At 39.2% G+C, this 27,104-nt stretch overlaps 2 protein-coding genes across 3 annotated transcripts; one reads left to right on the forward strand and one right to left on the reverse strand.

Moving 5' to 3' along the window:
- The first annotated feature begins 11,641 nt into the window (after nt 1-11,641).
- Nucleotides 11,642-17,900, forward strand: LOC117542058 (glutathione S-transferase Mu 5-like). The gene is made up of 8 exons (XM_034209531.1): nt 11,642-11,816; nt 12,997-13,072; nt 13,176-13,240; nt 13,333-13,414; nt 13,822-13,919; nt 14,010-14,105; nt 16,939-17,049; nt 17,493-17,900. Exons 1-8 carry the CDS (start codon nt 11,781-11,783, stop codon nt 17,586-17,588), a joined length of 660 nt encoding a protein of 219 aa, XP_034065422.1. The 5' UTR covers nt 11,642-11,780; the 3' UTR covers nt 17,589-17,900.
- Nucleotides 17,678-26,833, reverse strand: eps8l3b (EPS8-like 3b). 2 transcript variants are annotated; one of them, XM_034209530.1, is made up of 18 exons: nt 26,728-26,833; nt 25,912-26,023; nt 25,632-25,747; nt 25,204-25,268; nt 24,964-25,122; nt 23,849-23,998; nt 23,224-23,309; nt 22,988-23,118; nt 22,423-22,541; nt 22,162-22,303; nt 21,952-22,031; nt 21,779-21,853; nt 21,110-21,255; nt 20,031-20,262; nt 19,238-19,354; nt 19,072-19,163; nt 18,853-18,985; nt 17,678-18,350 (listed from the first exon to the last, which is right to left on the reverse strand). In XM_034209530.1, the coding sequence occupies exons 2-18, from the start codon at nt 25,947-25,949 to the stop codon at nt 18,309-18,311; spliced, it is 1,923 nt and encodes a 640-aa protein (XP_034065421.1). In that variant the 5' UTR covers nt 25,950-26,023; nt 26,728-26,833; the 3' UTR covers nt 17,678-18,308. The 2 variants fall into 2 exon arrangements, with proteins under 2 accessions (XP_034065421.1, XP_034065420.1); XM_034209529.1 differs by having other exon boundaries at nt 22,423-22,544.
- Nucleotides 26,834-27,104: the final 271 nt, after the last annotated feature.

A 27,104-nucleotide genomic window follows, 5' to 3' on the forward strand; every position in this document is an offset into this window, starting at 1 on the left:
CTCTATAAAGGCCGACCAGGAGAGCTGGATCTGATCGATATGGACATAAACGCGAGTGAAGTGTACACGAGAGAGAGATCGGATCAGCTGCTCCATGATCACCTGAAGCCCCGCCCACTGTTTAGCGTGCTGCATGACATGGGCTGTGAGAGAGAGAGAGGAGAAAAGAGAGGATCCGTTTCTCCCGTGTTATTATTCAAAGTTAATGTAAACTTTTGAATAATGTACTTCATCTACTACAAGTAGTTTCTTTGAATGTAATAATTATGTTGTTTGTTGTTTGTGGAATAATTTATTGAAAAATGAATCTGAATTTTTCGATCTGTTACGATTATAAACTGAAGCAATATAAAAATGACTCCCATTAACTGAGTTTTAAACATCAGCATATCCGGTCCTAGTCCGGTAATTACCTGCTAACGGAAACTCTGCTACACAATTCTTATTATTATTATTGAAACATGACCGGTAAGTTTCAAATTTGTCCGGTAAAATAAATTCTGTCCGGACATTTGACCGGCGAGAAAAAATCCTAGCGGAAACCCTGGTGTGCCCATGTATGGAATCGTTTTACAGTTCTTCTGAATGGCCAATAACTGAAGAAGAAAATTCCAGAAGTATTTGACGAACTGCAAACTAATGGCATTCTTACAGAGAAGACCAGTCTTAAACTTGTCAAAGTTTGCATCTCTGACTTGGTGGAGAGGCATTGTAGGTATATGAATGTGAAATGTGTGTATATATAATTGTTGCATTTAAGTGATATATTGGTTGTAAAAATAATGTTTTTATTTGCTTGATATAAAAGGACATTCTTTATTACCAATTGCTTTATTATCACGCATTTGTAATATTTGTATGCTAGAACTTTTTGTATTATTTTTGAAAAATAAAAAATAAATAGCTCACTTGTCATTCATTTTTATCCTTAATTATCCATCCAACACTGAAAAGGTGGTCCTTGTGAAGAATCTCATCACTATATTCCCTCAGCTGAAAGTCATTTACAACAATAGTTTGCTGAAGATTAAGTTTGTTTTAACCAAGGTATAAAGTTTTTTTAGGTGTGATTTTATGAATTATCTATTCTGTCAACATTTGATGAATTAGAAAAATATTAATGTTTTTAAATGTTAACAATTATTTTCTTAATGACATATTGTGCTAATGAAATCCTTGTAAATAAATGTCCAATGAATGTATTCTTGCATTCGATTTTTTTGAATAAAAACCATATCCACCACCTGGTACTTCCAGTAATCGTCATTGACACACATAATTCTGGTTAAAGAAATATAACACAAAATGTGCAGAAATAACAAATGTGCGTGTTCATCTTGGTTACACATTTATGACACACAATGTGTAAAATGTGCACATTGTGTGTTAGGGGCATGTAACACATTTTGTGTGTAAAAATGATTTACACATAAATAAACACAACACGTGTTGTCCCTGAGCACACTCTGTAGGCGTGTTAAATTTAACACATGTTGTGTCATTTTTTACACATCCCTTCTAAGAGTGTACAGCAGACAGTAGCTAGCAATTTTCGACAGATACAGCCCACTCAAAAATATATTGTTTTATATAAAATTAATTAATATATATATATATGCAATTTTCGACAGATACAGCCCACTCAAAAATATATTGTTTTATATCAAATTAATTAATATATATATATATATATATATATTAGATGTACACTTTACGAATATAATAGTTTTTTATGGACACATTTACCATTCAATCTCGTCCAACTGATCTTGCAGCTATCACTCCTCGGCTCTTGGTAGTTCAGGCATTTATCAAACCTGGCAACTCCGGGTTTCCTGGCAGCTGTCAATCAAAGTCCAGTGGCTCCGCCCCAAAGTGCCAGAAACTTTTCACGGGCGCGTAGACAGACTCCGCGAGGCTGATACTCTCGCGAGCGAGCAAGAGGGCTGTCTCTCGCTCGCGGGGGTTTAATCTGTGCGCGAGGGTCATTTTTATGCGCGTGTAAAAGCACATTTTCCGCTCGTGAGTAGCTTGTTTTACGCGCTAGAATATTGACCCAAATCTGACTCCATACAGAGGTGCCCAGTACGTCGACCGCGGTCGACCGGGGCAATGCTGGTAGATCGCGAGTCATTCATTAAAAAAAAATCCAGCTCCGTTCAAATAGACAGAACAGCTTTTGATCCCTCCTCCCTTTGCCTCCCTGCAACTTAATTCAGGAGTTTACTTGATTGACAGAAAAAGTGACCTATCGCTTTCCAGTCTGTTAACCCAGAATGCAAAGCGATACAAAATCAGTCAAGTGCCGGGAAAACTCAAATTAAGTTAAAGAGACAAACAACAAAATGAGTGCGGGACCGAGCAAAAAGCTAAATACATACCACTCAGGGGCGGATCTAGACAAATATTCACGGGGTGGCAAGAGGGTGGCAGGAGATTTTGAGGAGTGGCATCCCCTGGCAGAAGTATATGCTGATTTAAATCGCAGTGTAACGGTACACGTACCCGTACCGAAATTATTCGGTACGGGCCCTTCGGTTCGGTACACGTGTGAACCGAAGGGTACCGAACGAATATAACGTTAAATGTAAAAAATTGAGAACATGAACAACTTTCTGGAAGTAATCTTATGTATATATCATAGAGCGACCAAGTCATTTCATTGGACGAGAGGCATACTATGAGAGCTGGTCACAGGGATGCGTTCAAATGTAGTCAGTAATTTGAGGAACTGTCGAAATGGCGAACGCAGATAAAGTTGAGCTCGAAAATCCTCCAGCATCATTGAAGTCTCCGGTTTGGGAACATTTTGGTTTTGCAGTTACGTACAAGGATGACGGACAAAGACAGGTGGACCAAACCAAAGCTGTTTGTCGGCATTGTTCAACTAACATTGGTTACGCGGCTGCAGTGGCGGTTCTAGAACATTTTACATGGGGGGCCAAAGGGGAGGCAAGAGGTCATGCCAGGGTGGCATAGGAGGGCGGACAGTACGTAGTATGTTATACTGTATATAACCTATTTATTGTTAATTCATGCCCTAACACAAGTGTTCTTAATGCACAAGAGAAACAAGGTGTTCAGACAAACAATCGGGTGCCCTTTGAGTCCCCCAAGCTTACCTCAATCATTTTAAATGAAAGGGAACTACAAAATGTATTTTAAAGCAATGAATTAATGGAACAGGTTGTTTTGCATTACAATGTAAAATTAAATATATATTTTGTTTAAAAAAAAATTGGTTGTCTTCGACAGACATATTTGCATGTCCTCACTAAGCATTATTACATATTAATTTAATATTAAACAAATCAAAATGGCCAATTATCCCAAAATGTTGCTGCTAATATAATCATATGCTTGTCAACTTTAACTGATCAAAAATCAATTCTGAAAAAATACTTGAATTATCTATGAAATTGCAATATTGTCCCTCAGTTTGTTTCAACCCCGTCACGCCATACCATTTACCCTCCTATTAAAATAATGGATCAGTCCATGTGTGATCTGCATTGAGGGAATTACATCACAGAAGTGTCAGTTTCTTCTCTTACCTATATTTCAGTTTTTGTATTTTCAGATTAAGATTGACAAGCTCAACATTTCCACTATGTTGTATGAATTAATAATAGTAAATAATAGTTTATTACAAAAATAAACAATAGTTTTGCAAAATATTACAATTTTGTAATGTCCTTGACTTCCATGTGGTGCCATATCTTAGCTAAACAAGGTCTCATGCCTACTTTTTGTCAAAAACTTCAACCATGTTAAATTTTTTCGAGGAAATTCCTAGTAATTATTTATACTTTGTGCCTGAGGTGGGAAAATGTAAGTAGTCCACTACCAGATGTTATGACCAAACATTTTGGTTTCATTTTTCAAAGATATAAAGACCCAAAAGGCACCCGATTCAGAGAATACTCAGAATTCTGCATACTGTAAGTACTTAATTAAGTACACAAATGACATCACCCATCTCTTCAGAGAGCTACAGGTGACCTGTGCAGCAACGCATTTCAATCAATATTTGTCAATACTAAGAGCTGCTAGATTGTGCTGCTGTAATGGAATATGTAAGGAGAATAAGAACATACCATGTGGTCCAGCTGGAGTTTCATCTGCCTCCTGATCCCTGCCCCTGTCTCTCTTTCTGATACTTCATCTTTATTCCTCACATATATTTCTTCTTCTTCACTAATGTCTTCATCTCCTCCTCTTCCTCCTGCTCTGACCCTCCTGGTCTCTTCATCTCCTCCTCTTCCTCCTGCTCTGACCCTCCTGGTCTCTTCATCTCTCTTTCCCTCTTTCTGTTTGTCCTGATCACTTCTCAGATATGTCTTTTTGTTGTTGTTGAATCACTCCTATACTCAGGCCTGCAAGAGTCTACTTGTGAAAAGCACTGGTACAAATGCTTGTATAACTTTACACGTTAGGGCCATGTAGCCTAGCTAATATGTAGCATATCATAAATATAACATCAGAAAGTATTGATCAAGCGCACACAGGCAGCTGTGTTTGGATCCAGTTTTTACGGTAAAGAATGTATCCTGGTTTCATTGATCTGGCCTCATGGCTGTGATGTGTAGTTTACGTGGATTTAATAGTAGGCTACCGCGTAGTTTAGCAAAGTGATCGATCTCCCAACTAACGCTGTCTGCGTAGTATTTTATAACGTAACGCCCCAAACAGCGCCCGTCTGTTAAACGCTATCGATTCAAACGGCAGCGTTTTATTAATATTTAGTTTCAAGCTCTCGTCGATGGAAAAAAAAAACTAGTGGGAAGGGAAATGCTCCCAGGGGAAGCTGATCCATAGGTGCTGGGACAGCTCGCTCCCTCTCTGCAGCGGTGTGAGCCGCGGTCTGTGTGAACGCCGCTCCGCAGTTTAATGCAGGGCCGTAGCTGCATTTTTAACGGGCCTAAAATGATATTTAAAATGATTCAATTTTAACTAATGTAATGCTTGTTTTGTTGCTTGAGAAGCTTGTGGAAATAGTGTAGGTTTGTTTTAGTACAGTTTTAGGGAAACAAAAGTTAGGGGGGCAGCTGGGGGGGCAAGGCTCTACAGTGGGGGGGGCAGCTGCCCCCCCTTGCCCCCGTAGATCCGCCCCTGCGCGGCTGGCAATACATCAAACTTGCACACTCATTTGAAAAGGCATCACCCGAACGTGAATATCACCGGTACAAAAAGAAAAAAGACTGAAGTGCAAACCCAACTCCCACTAGCATGTAAGCCTCCACCACTCGCAGAGAGTTCAGACCGAGCCAAAGCTATTACAAACGCCAAATATCCTTATGTTGCCATGTTAGCAAAGCGCTACCTGGCTGTATCTGCTACCTCTGTCCCTAGCGAGAGGGTGTTCTCCACAGCAGGAGACATTGTTAGTGCCAGCAGATCTGCCCTTTCGGCAAGCAATGTGGACAAGTTCATTTTTCTTTAAAAAAACATGAAAATACAATGACAAGCAAGTCCTAATGTCAAGCTGGCTGCTTAGGTACTAGTACAGTACAGTTCAAATAAAGATTATTTCAGTTCATCGAAATGCTGCACCTTAATGTTTATTTTATTATATTTTGTATTTATTTGAGTGAATATTCACAGTTTAATAATAATTAAAAACCCAAAACTAAGTTTGTTTTGTGAGTACTAGTACAGTACAGTTCAAATACAGATTATTTCAGTTCATCGAAATGCTGCACCTTAATGTTTATTTTATTATATTTTGTATTTGAGTGAATATTCACAGTTTAATAATAATTAAAAAAATTAATATTTTTTTTAATGTTTTGTGATAATTTTTTCTGCTGTACCGAAAACGTACCGAACCGAACCGTGACCTAAAAACCGAGGTACGAACCGAACCGAAATGTTTGTGAACCGTTACACCCCTACAATCAATGTTAACTTGGAAAGCCACAATATTAATATTTTAACTCAATGACATAGGTGATATTATTGTGGCACATCAGTAAAGCCTTACATATACATATGTAAGGTGGCAGACGTAATTTAATGAATTTTAACTGAACAATAACTGAATGAGTTTGTTTCAATCTTGGACCAGCAGGGGTACCAAATATATGAAGACTGCTGAAATAAGTACATTAATTAACTGTCTCATCGATGTTTGTCTGAATGAATATTATACTATTAACAATCACATTATTCCTATCAGCTGTCAATCCCTTTTATGATTCACATATTCATTTATTATTGAATAAACTATATTTTTTGGAGGAGTTAATGATGAATGTTCATCAAGATGCTTGCTCACCCTCCTTCAAATTTGAAAAACAAGTAATTATATCATTATTGATATACAGTTACAACCTTGACTTTACATCAGAAAGAACACATATTTAAAAAAGTGACTAACTGCATCAGTTAGGGTTAAAAAAAAAAAACGTGTATTCAGCTAAAACATATACATCGCTGCAGTAAGTTATTATCCAGTGGAAAGTCCTTGTCTACTGGCCTGGTTAAATCAAAGTGGTTACTTTCTGTTGGCTGGGCAGTGTAGTTTTACACACCGTCTGATTTTACTTTCTCAGGACTTAAAACAGTTTTTTGGGGGCAGACCCCCACAAAGAAAAACAATATACACACGCATACAAGGTCATCATCTTAACAGTTTGTTATGCTCATCGAGTCATCCGTGAGCAGAGCATCAAATTGGCATGCCTATTACAGCTGAATGCGGCGATTACCATTTTGTTCAGCAAAACGCCTCACAAACGTATTAAGATCCAAAGCTTTAGTGCGTTTTGATTCAATGCTGAGTACAGCCACACTTGACAGTCTCTTCTCTGTCATTGTAGATCGCAAATACCTCATTCCTTCCGTCTACTTGGGTCCGAAATGCTTCTCGTTTTGCGCCGTCCCCCCGTTCAACTGAATTCGCCATCAATCATATTTCCAGTCTCGCGCCAGGGCCGGGGGAGGGGTTACAAGACTCGCGTCTTGTGCTGCATTCACTTGCACTCGGACATTAGAGACTTTCTCTCATAAATGTCCGATGAGCCACAACTTTTCTTTCAAAACAAAGATGCCAACTGGGGTGGCAGCTGGGGTGGCAAGGCTATTGTTTAGGGTGGCAGTTGCCACCCCATGCCACCCCGGTAGATCCGCCCCTACCACTTCCACACAGAATGGGAGGAAGAATATTTTGTTGTGATGTCACATTCAAAGGTTATTTGCCTTATTTGTAAAGCAAGCGTCGCCCTGCCAAAGAAAGGTAACGTGGAGAGGCATTATCGGAGTGTTCACAAGGCATATGACAGCGACTTCCCTCCGAGTAGCGAGTTTAGAAAGAGAAAGGTCATGTATTATTGCTACACAAACATTATCTTGCACTCTTAGTGTCGCCAACTCGTTTCTAACATGCAAAAAGACAAACAAATGCGTCTATGGTCGGTGTATTTTCGACCTTTCCAATCCAGACGAGATCTCTCTCTCCCGTCTGTGTGCGAGGGGGCGGGGCAGTTTACATCAAAAGTAGCTCACCAGCCAAAAACTGTGGGCACCCCTGCATTAAGGCATTAGGTAAATAATCTTTAAAAAAGTAAGTTCCCATTATTTTGAGATCTCAAATTGTCATTGAAAAATATCTTTAACATTTAAAAAAATGTTTTAGTAATAATAGAAGAAGAAAAAAAGTATGCCATAAAAATATAATTTAAAAAGTCATGGAATAGTACTTCATAAAACGTTATAGTATAGTATGGCATAACATTGTCATAAGAAATGTCATTTTAAAAGTCATCGTATTTCATGAAAAACGTGAAAGTATAGTGACTGTGAAAAGTCGTAAAAAGTAATAGTATATGCTATACCAGGCATCCTCAAACTACGGACTCTGGTCCGGATCCGGACCGAACCACCACAGTCTCCGGACTCTGAGCAAATTATACTTTTCATATGTATTATCTCTCTGTATTATATGTGAGACATCGCCACAACGCATTCGCAACGAGTCAAAATTATCCGCTATGTCCACTGCAAACAGCGCTCTGCATGTCTGACTGTTCCACTGTGTTCCACTGTGTTCCACCTGTGTGTGTCAACGTTTTGGTCCAATCACATTCAGTAGCAAGTCAGCGTTTTTTCCCCCCACCAACAGTCTGCCAATCAGACGCACAGGAGGGCGGGTCTTCGCGGAATGAAAATGCGTATGTCGTCTCTTTCAACCTGTCTGAGTCAGCGCGGGAGTTATAATAACAAATAAATAAAGTCAGAGCGAAAGTTGACAGCGCATCTAGTTGCATGTAGCTATACTTAGTTTCAGTTGTAGCCGAGTGTAGCTAGTAAAGCTGGAAAAATGGCATGTTCAAAGATGACCAATAAAAGAAAAGTCGACAGTGAAAACCGGCAATTCAAAGATGAGTGGACTGAAAAATATGCCTTCATCCTCCCTCCAGCGAGCACCAAACCAATGTGCCTAATATGCCAAGAAACGGTAGCTCTTGTGAAGAGTGGCAATTTGAAACGGCATTATGAAACGAAACACGATTATTTTGAAGCGACCTTCCCTCAGAATTCAGCGGTAAGAACCACACAAATAAATGGGATGAAATCCTCATATCAAGCTGCAAGCAGGATTCTTGTAACATCTATGTCACAACGAGAAAAGGCAACTGAGACCTCACTCAGAGTGGCATGGGTGTTGGCTAAACACAAGAAGCCATTCTCTGATGCAGAAATAATTAAAGAATGCATGACTGAAGTGATTGAGACCATGTTTGAAGGCAAACAAAAAGAGGAAATAACAGGTCAAATCAAGCAAATCCCCCTCTCAGATTCCACAGCAACCAGAAGAACGGAAATACTGGTTGGTGATTTGATCAGCTAGCTTTGTGATGGAATAAAAAATGCACACTGCATTTCCTTAGCTGTGGATGAGTCCACTGACACCACTGACAATGCTCAGTTGCTGGTGTTTGTGCGATTTTATGATGAGGCAAAGGGGGAGTTTGTTGAAGATGTGTTGGGCCTGACAGACCTCAGTGGACACACAAGGGGGGGAAGACATTTATAACGCAATCATGGGAATGCTGAATGAAAGAGGGATAGATCTAAAGAAAGTGGTGTCAATTGCTACTGATGGAGCTCCAGCCATGATGGGGAGAGAGAGAGGACTGGTTCAGCGCCTGAAAGATCACCACCCTGACCTGATCTCATACCACTGCATAATCCATCAGTCTGTCCTTTGTGCAAATCTTGGAGAAGTGTACTCTGAAATCATGGCAACAGTGATGAGACTCATAAACTTTTTGAGAGCATCATCTTCACTGCAGCATCGCTTGCTGCGCACATTCATGACAGAGGTCAATGCCACTTTTGATGATTTGCTCCTGCACAACAACATCAGATGGCTGAGCAAAGGCAAGGTCCTGGAGCGTTTTTGGGCCATTAGGAAAGAGCTGCAAGTGTTTCTGTCAGAGCAAAAGAGTGCGAAAGCAAAACAGTTCATGGAATTCATGCAAAATGAAGAGAAGATGGAAGCTGTTGCATTTTTGGCTGATATAACATCTCATCTCAATGACCTAAATCTCAAGCTACAGGGCAAGAACAACACAGTGTGTGAGCTGATGTCAGCAGTGCGTGCTTTCCAGAGGAAACTGGAGGTTTTCAAAAGTGACCTACAGGTAAGCCTTTTTAATATTTTCTACCACATTTCCTGGATTCCAATGAACACCTTTTTGATACTTTATCATACCCTTTTAAGCAGTGCTCCTTATATAATTTTCTTATTTATTTTTGTTTTTTTTGTTATGTTTTCCTACAGGAGGGGCTGCTCCACTTCCCCACACTTTTGGAACAGACCAAAGGAGAAAATCGTCCTCAGAATCATGTTGCATTCCTGGAGAAGCTGATTGAAAACTTCAAAATTCGCTTTGATGACTTCAGATTAGGAAAACAAGTCCTACTGTTCATTGAAAACCCATTCCTGGTCAGAAATGTCAGAGAGTTCTCTGCAGAAGCACAACAAATCTTCCCATGGGCCAGTGCTGCTTCTCTGCAAAGTGAGTTGATTGACCTCCAGGAAAACCTTGCACTGAAAGAGGCTGACTGTGACACTCCCACCTTCTGGACAAAGATGGTCACTGCAGCTAATTTCCCTCTCCTGCATAAGATGGCACTTCACATTCACACAATGTTTGGCTCAACCTACAGGTGTGAGTCTGCATTCTCAACAATGAACATGGTGAAGAACAAGTACCGCAGCCGACTCACCAATGAACACTTGCATCAGTGTGTCCGCCTGGCCATCACGCCTTTTGTGCCAAAGTTCAAAGTCTTGGCAACAGACCAAAGGTGCCACTTCTCTCATTAAGAAACAGTGTTTGACACAATGTACAATAGTTCTGGACTTATTTCGACTTTGATTCTTGGGATGGTTTAATTCACTTCGAGGCTTTTTGTTTTTGCAACCTCGTGTTCAGAATCTTTTTGCAATTAAAAGTTTGAATGACCGTATTAAACGGACCTTTGTCTTATTGAACATTTTCTTTGTGGACCTTTAAGATTTGTATTTGAGTACCCCTGTGCTATACCAACAAATACAAATGTTAAATAAATTAACATAAAAGAGTCATAGTATCAGGGTTCCTACAGCATAAGGTAAGTTACATTTAGGAACTTAAAGACAGTTGGACTGCGGACATGTGAATCAGTGAGTAGAGGAGAAGTGAAACAAAGAGTGTATTGTGTGCATATTCAGCTCATTACTGTCCAATGTGGGTCAAAGTGAGCAGGAATTTAACACCAAATTCAGACTGACAACAAACCTCTCTAAAATAAAAGTTGGTCTGGCTGCAAAGAATACATTCCTACTTCACACACATGTATAGTATAGTAACCGCTATTATATGGCTTGTTTTCTTCGGCAGTGCTTAACCAATTAGTCTGACATTCTTTTAGTGGATCTACTGTCAAGTCAATAATTCATTGTTTGAGTCACTTGTCATGTGCAAATGTGCATTGATTTCTGCAATTGAATAATTGTAAACAATGTCTGTGGAAGGAGTCAATGAGAAAATATTCTCACTACACAATCTGAACTTAAATCCTAAAAAAGCTTTCAACTGGTAACTCTTGGATAACTATAGTTTTAAAGATATAAATAAAAAGTGAGCATGCAAGTAGACAGACATCTGAGGAGAACTACTAAAGAAGATTGAGTTGGGTTGGCTCCAGAGAAAGCTAGTATTTTGCAATTCCAAAGTCAAAATGAACTTTCGTCTTTCTTTCTTTTGTTGGCTAACATATTATTGCAAAAATCATTCTAAAGATTGTCTTGTGTGAGCAGGCCTCCATAAAAGGTTTACTATAATCCCTGTACACACACACACACACACACACACACACACACACACACACACACACACACACACACACACACACACACTTGTCATTCAGTTGCAGGCAGCTTTCCATATGGTAATGGGAAATGTCTGGACTTGCATCTCAGCATGATTCAGCATAGGTTTGGGTAAACAGGCTTACATGAACAATAAGTGGTGACAATAACCTTCATTTTCATGTCACATTGATAGATGAAGCATATGACAAGCGTATTCATATTCACATAGCGTGGAAATGTATGTCGGCAAACAAAAGAACCGGTTGTGTAGGCTCCCGGTTCACCCCGCCCACCGGCTGTAAAAAAAAAGATACCAGCTCAACTCAACTCAACTCAACTCAACTCAACAACCCTCCATTCCTGCAAGCAGTAGAGTCGCCATCTGCTACACTGTGGTTTCGGAAAGTGATTGAAAATGACGATGAAACTGGCTTACTGGGATATTCGCGGGGTGAGTTAGGACTTTGTTTCCATATGAACTCTGCAGTTTGCAGCGTTGTTACTCGACGCCAGACCCCGGGTTACCGAACACGTCAATCTCTTTGTATCCGTCTTAATACACTGATATTATTAAAAGTGTGCTGCATAACTCCAGTGTGTTTTATAAGCATTATATAAGACATTTTATAAAATGTTAAGTATCGGAGACTTAATCAGGCGCGGCTCCGTGTGCACGTGTTCTAAACATTAGCCTTAACGTTAACAGTAATATAAATAATTAAACGTAGCCTACTGACGCGTTAACGATGTTAATCAGCATAAGGGTTAAAAATGAAGTGTTCATACATTTGGAGCTGTTTTTTTAGGATGAGCAATGTTACCAGTGAAACTAAATGTCTATTTGTTTATTTCTGAAATGTAATTTTTAAAATGAAAACCAAATGCTAATGGTTAGCTACTTGCAGAATCTGCACAATGACATTTGTAACAGAGAGCCGTTAGGAGCAAATGTGCACACGGAGTTGTTGTTCAAGCAAGGAAAGGTCGAGTACCCTGTGGTTCAATGTTTAACTAAACTTCAGGTGGGGCTGCAACTAACAACCTTTCTAAAAAATCAATAAATAATATGATATCATATACACAAGCCTCGAGAGCCATATATACCCCATAATCAATTGTGTAAAAGTAACTAAGTTGGCCTACATTTAGTGAAGTAGGCTACTGTATTTAAACTTAGTACAATGATGAGGTACAGTAGCCTACCCAAATGTATTATTTGTAATTGAATCTGACAGTTGTATTACTTACTGTACTTTGAAGATTGTAATTTTAAAACCTACAAAAAAACTTTAACTACAATGCAATTGTTTTATGTTTAGTTCCTTGACAAACAAATGTGAAATAAGCTCTCCTTCAGTGGGCTACAGTAGTATATAAGGTATTGTATTATTGGTGTACATTTAGCAGACAATTCCTTTAACTATGGAAGTAATTAAGCAATCTGAACACATATTCCGCTCCTGCTTATATTGCAAAAGTGCTAATTTATGTGGCCAAAACCAGACAGTCAGACGCACTCACACAGCCATGTTGTTTTTTGAAGATAAAAAAATAATTCTAATCTTGATTAAAAAGAATCTGAGAAAACCACAATATCTCATCCAATCTCTGATTTTTGGACTCTAATCTAGCTCGCACAGCCTGCTCGTTTGCTTCTGGAGTACACTGGCACCAAGTATGAGAACAAGTTTTATGTCTGTGGTGAAGGTAAAGTACAGATTTCAACAGATGCATAGCTTTATACCCAAAGAAATGTTGCAAGTATCCAGTATACCTGCTTCATCATCTCACCTGTATTTCTCTCACACAGCTCCCGACTTTGACAAGAGCTGCTGGACTGATGAAAAACCCAAGCTTGGAATGGACTTTCCCAATGTAAGTCAGTTTAACCCGTAATTATTAATGAAAGTGTACAGCTGAAAATACAAAATGTATATAATAATAGACATTTTAACATCTCACCATAGCTGCCCTACTTGGAGGATGGAGACAGAAAGATAGTGCAGAGCAATGCTATCATGAGATACATTGCTCGTAAGCACAATTTGTGTAAGTATTTTGTATTTGTATTTTGTTGAGAGCATTTTATTATTCAGAAGCAGTAAACTAAAAGTGTTTTGTTGTAACCTATTTTGAAGTCAATGTTAATTTAACAATGTAATGACTTTAGATAAATGACACCAATCGGGTAAGGATTGAAATCTTAAATCTTAATATGCAATTCTGTCCGTCTCAGGGTACAATCTTCTTATGGCACAAAATGAGTTTGTCATCCAATGCCTTGAACAAAGATGTATTTTGTATTCATCCTTTTAACATTTCAAAATAAGATTTCTACTATTTTTAGGAAAACTCGGGTTCTGCTTAGTCAAAATAAGGAACCACACAATGATATGCATGTGTCAGTATCTCACTTTTCTTCCTCAAGTGTCTCATTCATTCTGATCTGATTGCAGGTGGAGAGACAGAGGACGAAAAGGTCCGTGTGGACATCATGGAGAACCAGGCGATGGACTTCAGAAATGGCTTTGTGAGGCTGTGCTATGCTGACTTTGTGAGTCCTGCATTCAACGTTTAGTAACACTGAATTTGCCACTTTCCACCTTTGAGTCTTCACTAATGCCAACATCACCTCTGACACCAGGACAATATGAAGCCAGGGTTCCTTAAGATGCTGCCAGACACACTGAAGAACTTCTCAGGTTTCTTGGGAGACAGGAAGTGGTTCGCTGGTGACAAGGTATGTCAGATATGTAATTTTAAACTGTATTAATACACCACCAGTCCACCCTACATACATTTGACATATAATGGCCTTAGAAAGAAAAATGTGCATTGACATTTGGAGTTGTTTTCTGATGAATAAAACTGGGTCTCTCTCGAGCTGCTATATGGTCACTAACTTTGTCTGCTGTTCGGTGCTGGTCAGGTCGCACACGGTAGATTTATTAGCTTTTCTGCTGGAAACGGTGTTGATTCAAGGTGACGCAGCACAAAGCAGTCTGTGGGTTGAACAACCAGAAAGATGAGCTTTAACATTTCATAAAGCTTTTGTAGACCTGCCGAGTTGGATAATAGGAACAAACAATGACTGACTGCACTGTTGATGGGTGCAGCTTCAAAGGCTGGTTGCAGATGTTGCGCTAGACCAGGGGTCTCCAACCTTTCTCCACCTGAGAGCTACTTTGAAAAAATGAAAGTGGCCAAGAGCTACTTGCATCGCATCGCTTACATTTATTCACATAGCACTCATCAGTTGAATTAAGCTACTTTTGTACACGTGTGAAATTGCAATACCTAAAGCTTATCTAAAATCTTAACTTCACATCAAGGTCCAAGAAAATGACAATTTCTCACATATTAATATGGACAACATAGTAAGTACATCACTGAAGATTCACATAAATGTCCAAGAGAAAAATACAATGTTTTCACTTCTTATTATGGCCCACATAGTAAATACATCGCCTTAATCACCACCTTGCAAGCATCTTATGGCACATGTGTAAAATAAGTGCATTCACTCTTTTTTACAGTTAGTGAGATGACTGGCACTGCATGGAGTCCACCATAGAGGTGTATGCTGGAGTGTACCCACTTAGGTTCACTATAATAGTCATTTACATGTTCATCAGTCGGTCTTGTTCTGTATTTAGATTTCATGCCAGAAAAAGCTAATTCACAAAGGCCTGTAGAGCCAAATAAAGCAGACATTTTCAGTGCTGCTTGGTGAATGTTCTTATAGTTTTCTGGGTCTACAAGGCTCCAGAAATGTTGTGAGTTTTGCCGAGACTTCAGCTGAACATTATTTTGGAGATTTATAACCTCCATCTCCATCTCCACAGGATTGACACTGAACAGTGCAGCCATATTTTCTTCTTCTTCGTCTTGACATTAAATTATAAACCATAATAAATCAATTGTATAGGTCTAGCCTCCCTATATCTGTGTGACATTTTTCCATCCTCAAAAACAAAAAACTAATACTTCTGCAGTCTAGCTGCAGCTTCAAGCAACGGTCTTCTGTTAAAAAAAGGACACTGAATGTCCTGAATGAGGCATCACACACATGACTTAAGTCTGAACAAAGCAGACAACAGGAGTATTATAAACAGCATTATAAAAACAAAAATACTGCATGTGGGTGCACACTTACATTCTCTGTCTTACTGTTACATGAATCCCATGAATGTATGAGATTAAGTTAGCTTCATCATCTCAATCAGTGATTAAGTGAATAATAAAGTTTCTATCAGGTCACTATCAGCCTGTCACTCATTATTAGTAGTTATTTTTCAGGGAGGGGGCGGGGTTTGGAGGAACGGAGAGGAGACAGTGATCGCAGAAGCTTTCCTCCTGCCTTCACAAACTTTACACACATATTTATCAACTGAAAATAGCAAGAGGACATTCATACTCTGCAATCCAAGACTTGATTGAATCCACCAAAAACCTGACATTACGATAACAAGTGTTTTTCAAAAACACAAATCCCTCCCTGTGTGTCTCTGAGCCGCAGCGACGCGGACTGATTCAGAGCGGGTCATTCTGCTGTTGGTTCTGGACTGGTGCTGCTGGAGAAAGCAGACGGCTCCATGTGTGGTGTCGCTGTGCCGCTGTCACATCTGCTCCTTGATCTCTGCGTCATGGACCAATTTTATATTTGTGTGACAGAAACAATTCTAAAATAAAAACACTTTATTGTCCGGCCGCGGCCGAAAAATCAAGAAGCAACGTTACTACGCTATAATCGATAATCGAGCGGCGAGCTACTGAAAAGCTGCCCGATCGACGTGTTGGAGAGCCCTGCTCTAGACTTTTTCACTGCCCGTCATTTTTACGGACAGGATCGTAAAATGTCCGGCAAAATTCAGTATTACCCGTCGGCCTTTACCCTCGGGGGGGGGGGGGGGGGGAAGAGCACGTCGTGAACTGTCAACGGGAGGCGGGGCGCACGCTCGTGAACTGTTAGCGCCGTGTTATGCATGCCCACTGCACCTCGCGGGAGTGCGCACAGCGTAAAGCCAAAACTCACAGACGTTTCAATGATTTGTAGGGCAAAGTTGGGTTTGGAAACGGTATAATTTCCTTTTTGGCAGGCATGCTTAACACCGGAGCCTCGCTGCGGGAAAACTTTGGCGCTGTTCCGAGTTTGTTCTAATCTGTCAAAATGACGGACTGCTTTCAGATTTTTCCGTCATTGTTAAAAAAAATCTGTCATAGATGGAAAATATTCGGTTAACGCGACCTCTGGCTGGTTGACTGTAAAATATGGACATTATTGTCAGATGGTTGTCATTGACGAGTTGTCATGAATAGGGGAATGGAGACAATCTTGTTTTGTGTACCAGGCTTTAAACGTACAGTATATCTGGTGAGGAATTGGACATTTCAACATTGAGTTCTATGGAGATTTCCCCTTTCTGCAGGCGGCCTCAAGTGGCCAACTGATGAACTGCAGTTTTGTTCTACTTATGTATAGGCTTCACTGCTCTGCCTCCACATTTGCCACTTAGTTTGAACCTGTACTTCGCTTTCAGCATATTTGTTAATACAACTCTTCTTTACAACAGATCACTTTTGTGGACTTCGTCATGTACGAGCTGCTGGATCAGCACAGGATGTTTCATCCTACGTGCCTCGATGACTTCAAGAACCTCAAAGATCTTCTAGACCGTTTTGAGGTGAGAACTCTCAACTGATAAAAAACACACATCCTTCACCCACCACTGAAAGTTGCATTCAGGAAATACAAAGTCCTGCACATTTTGTCTTTCTCTGTGATGGTGTCATGTCTTTAGGTAAATAATATCAGGTAGAAGAAGAAAATGAAATCTAAATGCTACTGAAGTAGATGTTTGTCAATGTAGAAACTAATTTAGTAACTTTTTTTAAATACTGGTTATATTACTAGTAAAGTACTGCATCAAATTATATAAAAAACGTCATCTATTTTTATATGGGAAAAGTTGCTAATAACTACTATTCAAGTAGCTTAAGTATAAGGTACATTTTAGTAAATGTACTTTGTTACTTTCCACCACTGTAAATAAAGTATACATGTATGGGAAGTTGTGGGCTGGTTTTGCAAAGTTATTATTTGTAATGACTTCATATGAAATCTTAGGCTCTGGAGAAGATCGCTGCCTACATGAAGTCGGACAGATTCATGAAGACTCCCGTCAACAACAAGATGGCCAAGTGGGGAAACAAGAAAGAGTGAAGGACAATTCCTCCACACCGTAATAATGAAAGGAACAACGTTCACAAGTGCAACGGCCTCAATAACTTGTAAATTCAGGACAAGTGACATTGTTTGTAGTATATTTCTTTTATATGCTGTTTTCAGGTCCTTTGATCACATATTACAGTTTCCCAAACGATTACATTCACGTTCTAAAACATTTCTAAGTTGAATCTGAGTTGTGTGAAAATAAATACAAATTTGTATTGATATTAAGGAAAAGTTAAATCACTTAATTAACGTTTGAAAGAGAAATTATTTTGGACCGATTAAAGTAAATCTTGCACTTTCTTTTTGTTTGTGGCTCAATTTCAACATCACTTTCCAATATACATGACATCTAACCATTACAATAAAATATAATATAAGTTAATACAGATAAGAGAAAGAAGATCTGATTTGTTTGATTGCACACATGTCTACATACAGGCTTTTGGGGTAAATAACAGTCATAAAACCCATACAAAATGTACTTGAACAAACTAATAGTCAAATAAATTGCAGTCAAATTTGATTTAAGTCACAATTACTGCTGCTGGTGATAAGTTATATAGAAGTTTCATTCAGTAAAGGTTATTTTCCTTATATAACTGAATTGCAAAGGTAAATCATTTATGACATAAAGATGAATTAGACAGTTATTCCATTTGTTAATTCAAAAGAAATTCAGGAGAAATCAAACCCAAGTGAAGCAGATCATTAGTAGCGGCCAATGAACGGGCTTGATGGTTCACTGGCGAGCTGTAGGGAACAGGATGAGCCATTAATGGTTTCACATACTGCACACTTAATCTGCCTACTAAATGAAAGATTAAGTATGCATACTACCAGCAGAAGCACTGAAGTATTCTCAATCCAAATGTCTACTCTGCATCACATGACAGTCCATGTTACTGTTTTTCTATAGTACAATATGTATGTGAGCTCCCATGATTTTCCTCTTAACTGCTCCTAACCCCATAATTCCTAATGGTTTTATCAAAATAATATTTAAAACGTCTGTCTCTCAGTCCTCCATTGGACAGTCTGAAAAGCTGCAATGCATTTTGGGGCAGTTGATTTATATTATTCATACTTATAAATTATTGCTAATCTAGAATACATCCCGGCATTACTCACATACACAAACTCTACATTTTATGCAGTTGTATTTTTTATTATTAGTGAAATATTACTAGTATATAAGCAATGTGATTCTGACACAGCCTTATAGAGTCAGTGTAGCACATAACGCATTACTTACTGCAATGGCTGACTTAACGGCCTGGAGCTGGAAGAAGACCTTCCCCCCCTCCTCTGGACACACAGTCCTGATCTCGTCCTTGCTCATCCCCAGGAGCAGTTTGCCGGACAGCACCCCGAGGCTGTTCACAGTGCTGCACATGGAGACACATGAAAGATTATATACGACTTTCTAGTGTATCAAAAGTCTTCCTGTTCCACTGTGAGTTATTTCACTCACATTCTGGAGAATCCTTTGTAATCCAGCCAGGCTTTGACCTCTGCAGATGTGGAGGTCATGTCCAGAGTCACCGGACCCCCGCGAGCGTCCCACTGTGAGGGAGAGCGAGGGGAATCAAATATAATGTGGAACTTATTAAGTGGTTACTTAGTAAAGCTTAGCTCACCGGTTGGTCTTGAGCAGGCTCGCCGCTCTTTATTGGCTCCAGGACATTCTGAGGAACGTAGCCTTCCTCCTCCCGGGAGTTACGGACAAGCCACCACTGCTTCTCTTTCTTAACCACCTGTAAAAGCCAGAAGAACCAAACATCTCAAACACCTGGATGCTGATACTGCCAGAAAGGACTGGGAATGCACAACAGCTTGATGAAAAAGCACAGAGAAACAAGACTGAGTCCTCCTGAGTGGTACAGAAGTACGGTGTGTGAAGTTTTGAACAGGGTATTATGCCTGGACGTTGGCTCTCATCCTGCTGTTTCAATGTCAATGTCTTTCACTGAATTTTCACTCACTCTTATCGGCTTATAGTTGCATTATAGACAATAAATTATAGCTTTTATAGATAGCACCATTCATACATAAAAAACACCCATGGTTTAGTTTTAGAATTATAATAATATATAATATCATTCTGAAATGAGTAGACCAGAACTTTGACCAGAATGAGTACTTTTACTTTAGTTTAATGCTAATAGTTTTGTCCTTTTACTAAGTATTTATTTATTGTATTATTTAGTAAAAATGTGTGAATGCAGTAAGTGTTATTGGATTGGATTTCTACACTGGTATTACTAATTATAAATACAAATATCTAAGTACTTCACAACTGCATACAGTAATCTACTCCAAATATGCTTCATATAAAACATGTTCACTATTATTTTTATCTACAATACTTGCACAGTGCTTAAAAACACAATACTGTATTTCTTAATTCTGAGTCAAAGTTTTTCATCTCACCTGAACATCTTCCCACTTCATGATGCTCAGCTCTCGGTTGTTCCTGGCCATGAAGTCGTAAATGACCCGCATGTACAGAGGGGGCTCACGGGGGGCGTTGGGGGGGAAGCGCTGACTGTTGGACCTGCTCATCGGAGGGAGGGGGGAGGGTCTGTGGGACAGGGGAGACGGCTGCCAGCCATCGTAGAACTCTGGGATGTAAGGTTGAACATCTTCGTTTGGAAATCTCGACCTGCGAAGGGACAGGAACTCATTAGCCACGTTTAAAACACAAACACATATTATTTCCAATGCTTTAATGACCTTTTAAATTAACTGTATTCATCATTGCTTCTAGTGAGTTTCATTAGATAAATCTGTGAGTGATTGACATTCAAGCATGCACAAAATAAGAAAAAATCACGTGTCATCACAATGTCATTTTGAATCACAAAATGTTTTCACTTTCTAATAAGGCCCAGTCCCTCCCTGAAGAGTTTATAAACTGAAGAATTAAAAAAAGAGTTGTGACACTTTAAGATACTACTTTTGTAGCACTGTAAATATGAAGCAAGAACCACAAGATGGTTAGCTTAGCATAAAGCCTGGAAAAAGGAGAACAGCTGGTGTGCACAAAGGTAAACAAATAAATAAATGAATTTGTTTATCCTATGTACCTTCATCTGATTTCAGTGGTTAAATACTCCATTGTTGGACTACTAACGACAAAGAAAGTGTACCGCCACAGGAAGCTGAACACCAGATAAAAGGATTTTTTTACAACATGGCAACCATTTGTTCATATACACTTTAACAAATGAATGCATTTAATAAATATGTCCTTCAATGTATATTCTGCCAAAAGTTAGGCCTGAAGTTGAATGTACCATCCTACAACTGAAATCTGGGATAGTTTAAACACTCTCCTGTCTACCACGTTTTCTATAGGGCCTGAATGCGTCATATCAGCAAACACTACGCCCAAGGTCAGGGCGTGAGAGGGCAGGTGACACTTACAATCAGTGGGCTATATAAGAGGAGGTAACAGGCCCAATCAAAAGACTTATGAGAGTGTGTGAGGGTCATAAAGGCCGCCCCACCTGGGCAAGTTCCAGCAGTCTCCCAGAGACCTCCACAGCCGGTCCTCCTCGGGGTCCACCACCTCACTGAGCAGCCGCAGGGCCGCCTCCGTCAGCAGGGGGGAGAGCACCGTGAGAGGCAGGTCTGCAGGGTACTCAGGCAGTATCTGTGGGAATGGAAGAAGGAAGTTAGTATGAACTGTTGAAGTGAATACAAATAAGATTGACAGCGAGAGTATCACATGCAAATCTTCAATCGTGTCTCTGGTGCATGGCTGTGGCTAGTCTTTTTATTTATTGTGGGAAAAAAAGAACACATGGTAATGAAAATATAAAAAAAACCTTAATGCTCAAGAACAGAAATATTATGACAAGAGACTGTAAATGTCAATGATATTCAGTTTAATATATAATATAAAACAGCACAAATTCTCCATATCTGAGAGGCTGATTTCCTGCCATTTTTTTAAATGAAAAACGACTTTAACGATTAATTGATTTTCAAAATACTAGGCGATTATTCTCCTGTCCCTCGAATAATCTATTACTCGACTAACAGTTGCAGCAATAAACAGTAATCTGTGTCTCTGTCATATGTTTCTGGTCTTGCCTAATTAGAGTTTTTAACCCCTGTAAATAATTGGTGGGTTGAGATTCTTCCAGTGAAAAAAAACATTTAAAAGAGCTCACCGAGTTTAAACTGTTGAAGAAGATGTGGACGAAGTCAGGAGCCGTGGGGCTGCTCAGGTTCCCTTGCAGCTGGCCCTGCAACACAAACAGATTCAGTCACACTGCTTCCTGCTGAAATCACACGAACGTGCTTTAACGTGTGGAGACATTAAGAGCTTTGACAAAGTACTAACCAGCTGATTGAATCCATATTTGACTTTCTGAAGATAGGAGACGTATTCCTCCCAGGTTGGCAGACTAGCATCGGGTGCACCTGCATAAAAAAAACATATTTTTATTAATTTATTATCAGCATATCAGCACCTTTAGTGAGACACTTCTCCAGTAATTACTTCTGTCTTCATTATGTGCAATTAGAAATATAAACTAGGGATACAAATTACCATTCTTTTTAGATTTCTTCTTCTTAGATGAGCTTTTTTTCTTCTTGCTCTTCTCCCCTTGCGGTAAAGCAGATGCATTTACTGCAGCAGACACTCTGTCCATGAAGATCTCCAAGTCATTTATAATGTGGTTCAAAATGTCCTGGGAAAAGGAACAGACACACACATGACACAATGTTTTCGAGATGATTAGACAACATCTATGATCATTTATCATGGATATAGACCAATAGGAGTACTTGTATTTAACGTATCACTGACTGTGCTCCTCTCTGTGTCCGTCTGCTCCGCCGGCTCTGGGCTGATCTGTAGTTCATGAAGATCAGGATGGTGCATCATCGGTTCCTGTGGTGTGTAGGATCTTGGAGGCGGCATATCTTCTACTAGACATCACAATTAATAGTTAAGAAACAAATATCATCATGACACAGTATAAACGTTTGCTATTATTTTTACATGTCCATTTGCAATTAGGTATATTATATTTGGTATGTTTGAATGGTGTTTTTGTGCTGTGTATTGTGTTTACGATGGCTTAACTTGGAGAAGGAACCATTTCCACTCGGATAATAAAGTTAATCTTATTGTCTAAGTGTCCAATAAAAGTGCTTCTGTTTTTATAACCCTGAAGTGTTAAACTCAATCCCTTTCGATGTTAAGATAATGAGCTTTATAAGTATTTCTATGAGAAAATTAAAGACATGCTTTTAATGTGGTTTTTCATTTTAGAGAAACGTGAGGCTTCAACTTTAAATCATTACATCGTTTATTCCTATCCTTAAAAATAGTTTTTCATATACTTTCAGTGAATTAGATGAAGCTGTACCTGGCTCTCTGTCCCTCCACTGTGGGGGCGGGTGGTCCGGTGGTGGTGGGGGGGTTCTCTCTCGCAGCACAGGACGAGGCCCGGCCTGTCGCCCTGGGAGATGTTGCCCGATTATATTCTCAAGATTACTCCTGAAAATATACAGACAGCATTATTACATATCACTATTCAATTACTTTCTAATTCATTCGATTTGATCTCCCTCTGGAGTGTATTCATGTCATGTGACATTGTACCTGATGTCAGGTATCTCTCTGCGCGGCTCCACAACATCACCTCCTCTCTGTACCGCCTTATCCAGATCACTCTTGACCTGCTCTGCCTGGTAAAACAGAGACGCCCCTTAGTTAAACCCCTCTGTGACACCAGCATTCACGCTTATTATTAAACATCAATAATCATGGTTCCCGCACCTTATAAAATATGAAATGAAAAGGGCTTTCCAGGCCCAATTCACGTTAATCCAAGTGTCATGTCATAGTTCGATTTATTCATTACTGTTACAACACTAGACATTTGTTATAATGAACGTTTACACAGATGGCAGACTATGTGCTCTCTTGCCTTCTTTAACACAGAACAGTAATTATTTAAGAGTTGAAGAGATAATCAAAATAACTTCAATTTCTCGTATAGCAAAACATATATTCATCAGGCCTTATTGCTTAGATTTTTTCCCCTCATATTCACAAACTTTTAAGTACTTCCAGATAAACCATGTTTAAAGAAACCCCAATGACACCTGCAACAATTAGGAATTATAAAATAGTGATGATATTTTCAGAGATCTGAACATGACTGTCACATAGTTAAGTTATGGTCCAGAGATCACTCTGAGGGTTCAGGTGAAACAGGACTCACCCCAGTCTCTTCACACTGGAACATGAAGACCTGGCCGGTGCGTTTGTTTCGTTCCTGCACGGTAACTGTCAGCAGGGAGTTGTAGGCGCAGCTGTCCAGCACCGCTTTGGTTTTCACGATGGAGAGCAGAGGCAGCGACTCCAGCTCTGCCTGGAATCAGATTCAACAGGACAAACGTTTTGGTGAAATACTTAATTAATAATCAGGACTGAAATTATTAACAAACTACTTTTCTAATAAATCTAAATGTCAGACACTGAATGCTTTCCGTCATCCTGGCTCTCCGAGCCGAGAAAACATCACCAACAGCAATGGAAATAAGTCTAGCACTTTATTGTTCTATCCCTGACAAAGTCCACTTTTTTAGATGTTATCTTTTTGAATGTTTTAAATCAAAAACAAATGCTTGTAGATCTACTTAGTACTCAATAAAAAAGTAAAGCTATGGAAGACCTGTCAGGCAAGTGAGAAAACATTTGTTTGGTGATCCATTTCCCAAATATTATTTAAATAGTTTTGTTGTTTTTCATTTTGTACCACTGAAACGTTTTAGGAAAATGATAAAGAAACCGACAGATGACCCCAGCTCAAGGCTAAAAGGCTCTTTCTTGGCTAAATTATCAATATTAAAATATTAAATATAGTTTAAAACCTGCAATCAACATAGATTATTTTCAGCAGTTAAATTAACACAACAATCTCAAACAATTCAGATTTGACTAGATATGACCCCAGCATACTTTTGTTGTCACTTTCCTCACTTCCTTCTGAAGAAAAAAACGATTCAAAAGCATTTGTTGATAGTACAAAAAATAAATTGTACATTTTCATCCACTTCCTTGATCAATTACAGCTCTAAATCAACTAATGAGAGACCTTTAACATATTGTCTTGCTTCTTAAAGATTGTTCCCTTTAATCACTTTCCTCCGGCTAAACATTCAACATAGGTCTTTAACTTTTAAAGCATTTACAAAATATAAAACACTTGGATTTTTTTTTTAAAGGGGGACAAATATTAAAGGGGGAATGTTATGGTGTCCACATATTGTGGGCCTCTTTACCTTGTGCTGTAGAAAATGGATATATCTTTATCTAAAGTGTGAAGCCACCCACCTTGGTCTCAATGTCACTCAGCAGCAGATATCCACCCTGAACCTCCATGATCATCTCCTGAGGCCACAGGCGACCCTTCCCATCCAGCCTCTTCAGCTTGGCCAGGCAGTCGTCCATCGTCTTCACCTCCTGGCCGTCCAGCTCGCAGGTGAACAGGTGCTGTGGAGACAGAGTGGAGAGGTCATGGAGAGGAGAGATAAAGGATGTCTCCATGCTGGCGCTGTGTTAGGCATCACTTACCTCCACTCTGACGTGGAAGTTGTCAGGATGTTTGTTCAGCGAATCAGAGTACTCCTTTCTCTGCTCTGATGTAAAACAAATCTTTCATAAATGTCAGAAAATGGGGGTTCAAGCTAATAATTATAGCAGTAAACTGTTATATAAAAAGTGAATAACTCTGGGGTACACGTTGTTACAATGTTATTTTACAAGCAATCATGCAAACCTGTAAGCATGTTGTAGCCACTGTACAACACTAATGTATATAATATCAATCTATTTTGTATATATGTCTGAGTATTTATGATTGTTCCCTACATTTTATGAATATGCGATGTCAATTTAATAGTGTCATTTGCAATTGAAAGACTTTGATGTGTGTTGTCCACCGTGAAAACAATAAGTATCTTATAGACACAATAATTAGGTTTGTTCATGTCTGAGCCTACTATATATGGATTTGGCACTCGGTCTGGACATGTTGTTTCTCTGCAGCGGAGCGCCCCTCAGGTCGTCTTGTTGGAAAGCTCTCCTCTGCTGGGGGAGGTCCTCCTGGGAGAAACCTCTGAGCAGAGATGAAGATAAACCATCAGCTGCAGTTACCACCACACAGTTGTGTTTTATCGTGAAAGGGTGTGAGCAGTAGTGTCGTAAATAATGTCATTGGTGTTCAAAGGCTTGACCAAATGAATCCCAAGTGAACCTGAAAGTGAAATTAAATATACTAACCTCGGGGCATATGAGAAAGGTCCGGTGTTTCCAAACATTGTGAAACTACGTCTGCCTCTTTCTGGAAGAGTCAAAACTCAGATTGGCAGTAAATACTTAGAGCCTCTCCAACCTGTAGGAAAATATGTTTCCTATGCTGTCAATCTGACAGAGAACAAGTCACAAAAAACAACAGATGTTGCAAACATACATGACATAAACATTTGTTTACCCACTTGGTTCATTTACATTGTTTATTTCTGAAGGATAAAATAACATTTTTTTCACAAATTAAAAGTTGAATTAACAAACAATAAAATAAAGCAGACTCAGGTGTTTTATTGCTACTGTCCAATGTGTTTTGGTATGATCAGTCTTTCAGGTTGCCCAATGTCAGATAGTGTTAGAAAACTTAAGAGGCATGTTGCAATGATTCATATTACACTACATTTAAACATTTCTTATTGTTTTGAGACTTTCACTTGTTACTTAGCTTTAAAACTAAACTAATCATTCACGAAGAGGGAAAAGCATTCAGTTCATTGTTATAAATTCATGGTTAAAATGAACAAACACCAGTAATTATTAATCTGTCCTCAGGATTTCACCTGCTGACTGGACTTGGATCTGAATATATTATAGATAAACTGAGTACCTTCTAAAACCGAAATAGAAAAAAACACCTGCTCCAATTTAGCAACAAGACGACAAAACCTACTCTTTTGAAGAGCTAAGACATTTATATTTCTTAACAGAACGTAATGCCACCAACAGTCAAGATGTATTCAACATCCCTTCATTTAAACCTGATAATCTTTTCCATAATGTATTCATTACCTGTCAGTGTCAGCCCTGCTCCGGTGTCATCTTTCTTTTCTTTTAAATTGATTTTCTACCGAGCAGAATGCATCTGCTCCCCACGCAGACTAGAGAGAAATGTTCCTTACTTCCTGCTTATAGGAGCGAGGATCAAAGTGCAGAGATCTGACAGGAGTGACAGATCCTGAGGCTTGGCAGGATTTGTCATTATAAGGATTTGTATGAGAGGTATGGTGAAAGGGAGCGTGTCTGTGGCTCATTATGAGTCCAAAGGTCTGAAAATGTTTCTCAGTATCACATACAGAGCAATCAAAGGTCCTCAGTGATCCAGAAAACGCTCTTATACAATAACCTAGCTCGAGCGTAATCTATTATGGCTATAAAAGTGGTGACGT

Source organism: Gymnodraco acuticeps, unplaced genomic scaffold, assembly GCF_902827175.1.
Source record: "Gymnodraco acuticeps unplaced genomic scaffold, fGymAcu1.1, whole genome shotgun sequence".
Lineage (NCBI taxonomy): Eukaryota > Metazoa > Chordata > Actinopteri > Perciformes > Bathydraconidae > Gymnodraco > Gymnodraco acuticeps.

Bases quoted from the DNA above. Each gene is read 5' to 3' on its own strand.
- LOC117542058 (XM_034209531.1), top strand. From the start codon at position 11,781: ATGACGATGAAACTGGCTTACTGGGATATTCGCGGG. The intron at 13,415-13,821 runs GTAAGTATTTTG...ATCTGATTGCAG, and splicing joins TGCTCGTAAGCACAATTTGT to GTGGAGAGACAGAGGACGAA. The intron at 13,920-14,009 runs GTGAGTCCTGCA...CTCTGACACCAG, and splicing joins GGCTGTGCTATGCTGACTTT to GACAATATGAAGCCAGGGTT.
- eps8l3b (XM_034209529.1), bottom strand. From the start codon at position 25,949: ATGTTTGGAAACACCGGACCTTTCTCATATGCCCCGAG. The intron at 22,545-22,987 runs GTACAGCTTCAT...TGTGATGTCTAG, and splicing joins GTGGAGGGACAGAGAGCCAG to TAGAAGATATGCCGCCTCCA. The intron at 18,986-19,071 runs GTGAGTGAAATA...CTCCATGTGCAG, and splicing joins TACAAAGGATTCTCCAGAAT to CACTGTGAACAGCCTCGGGG.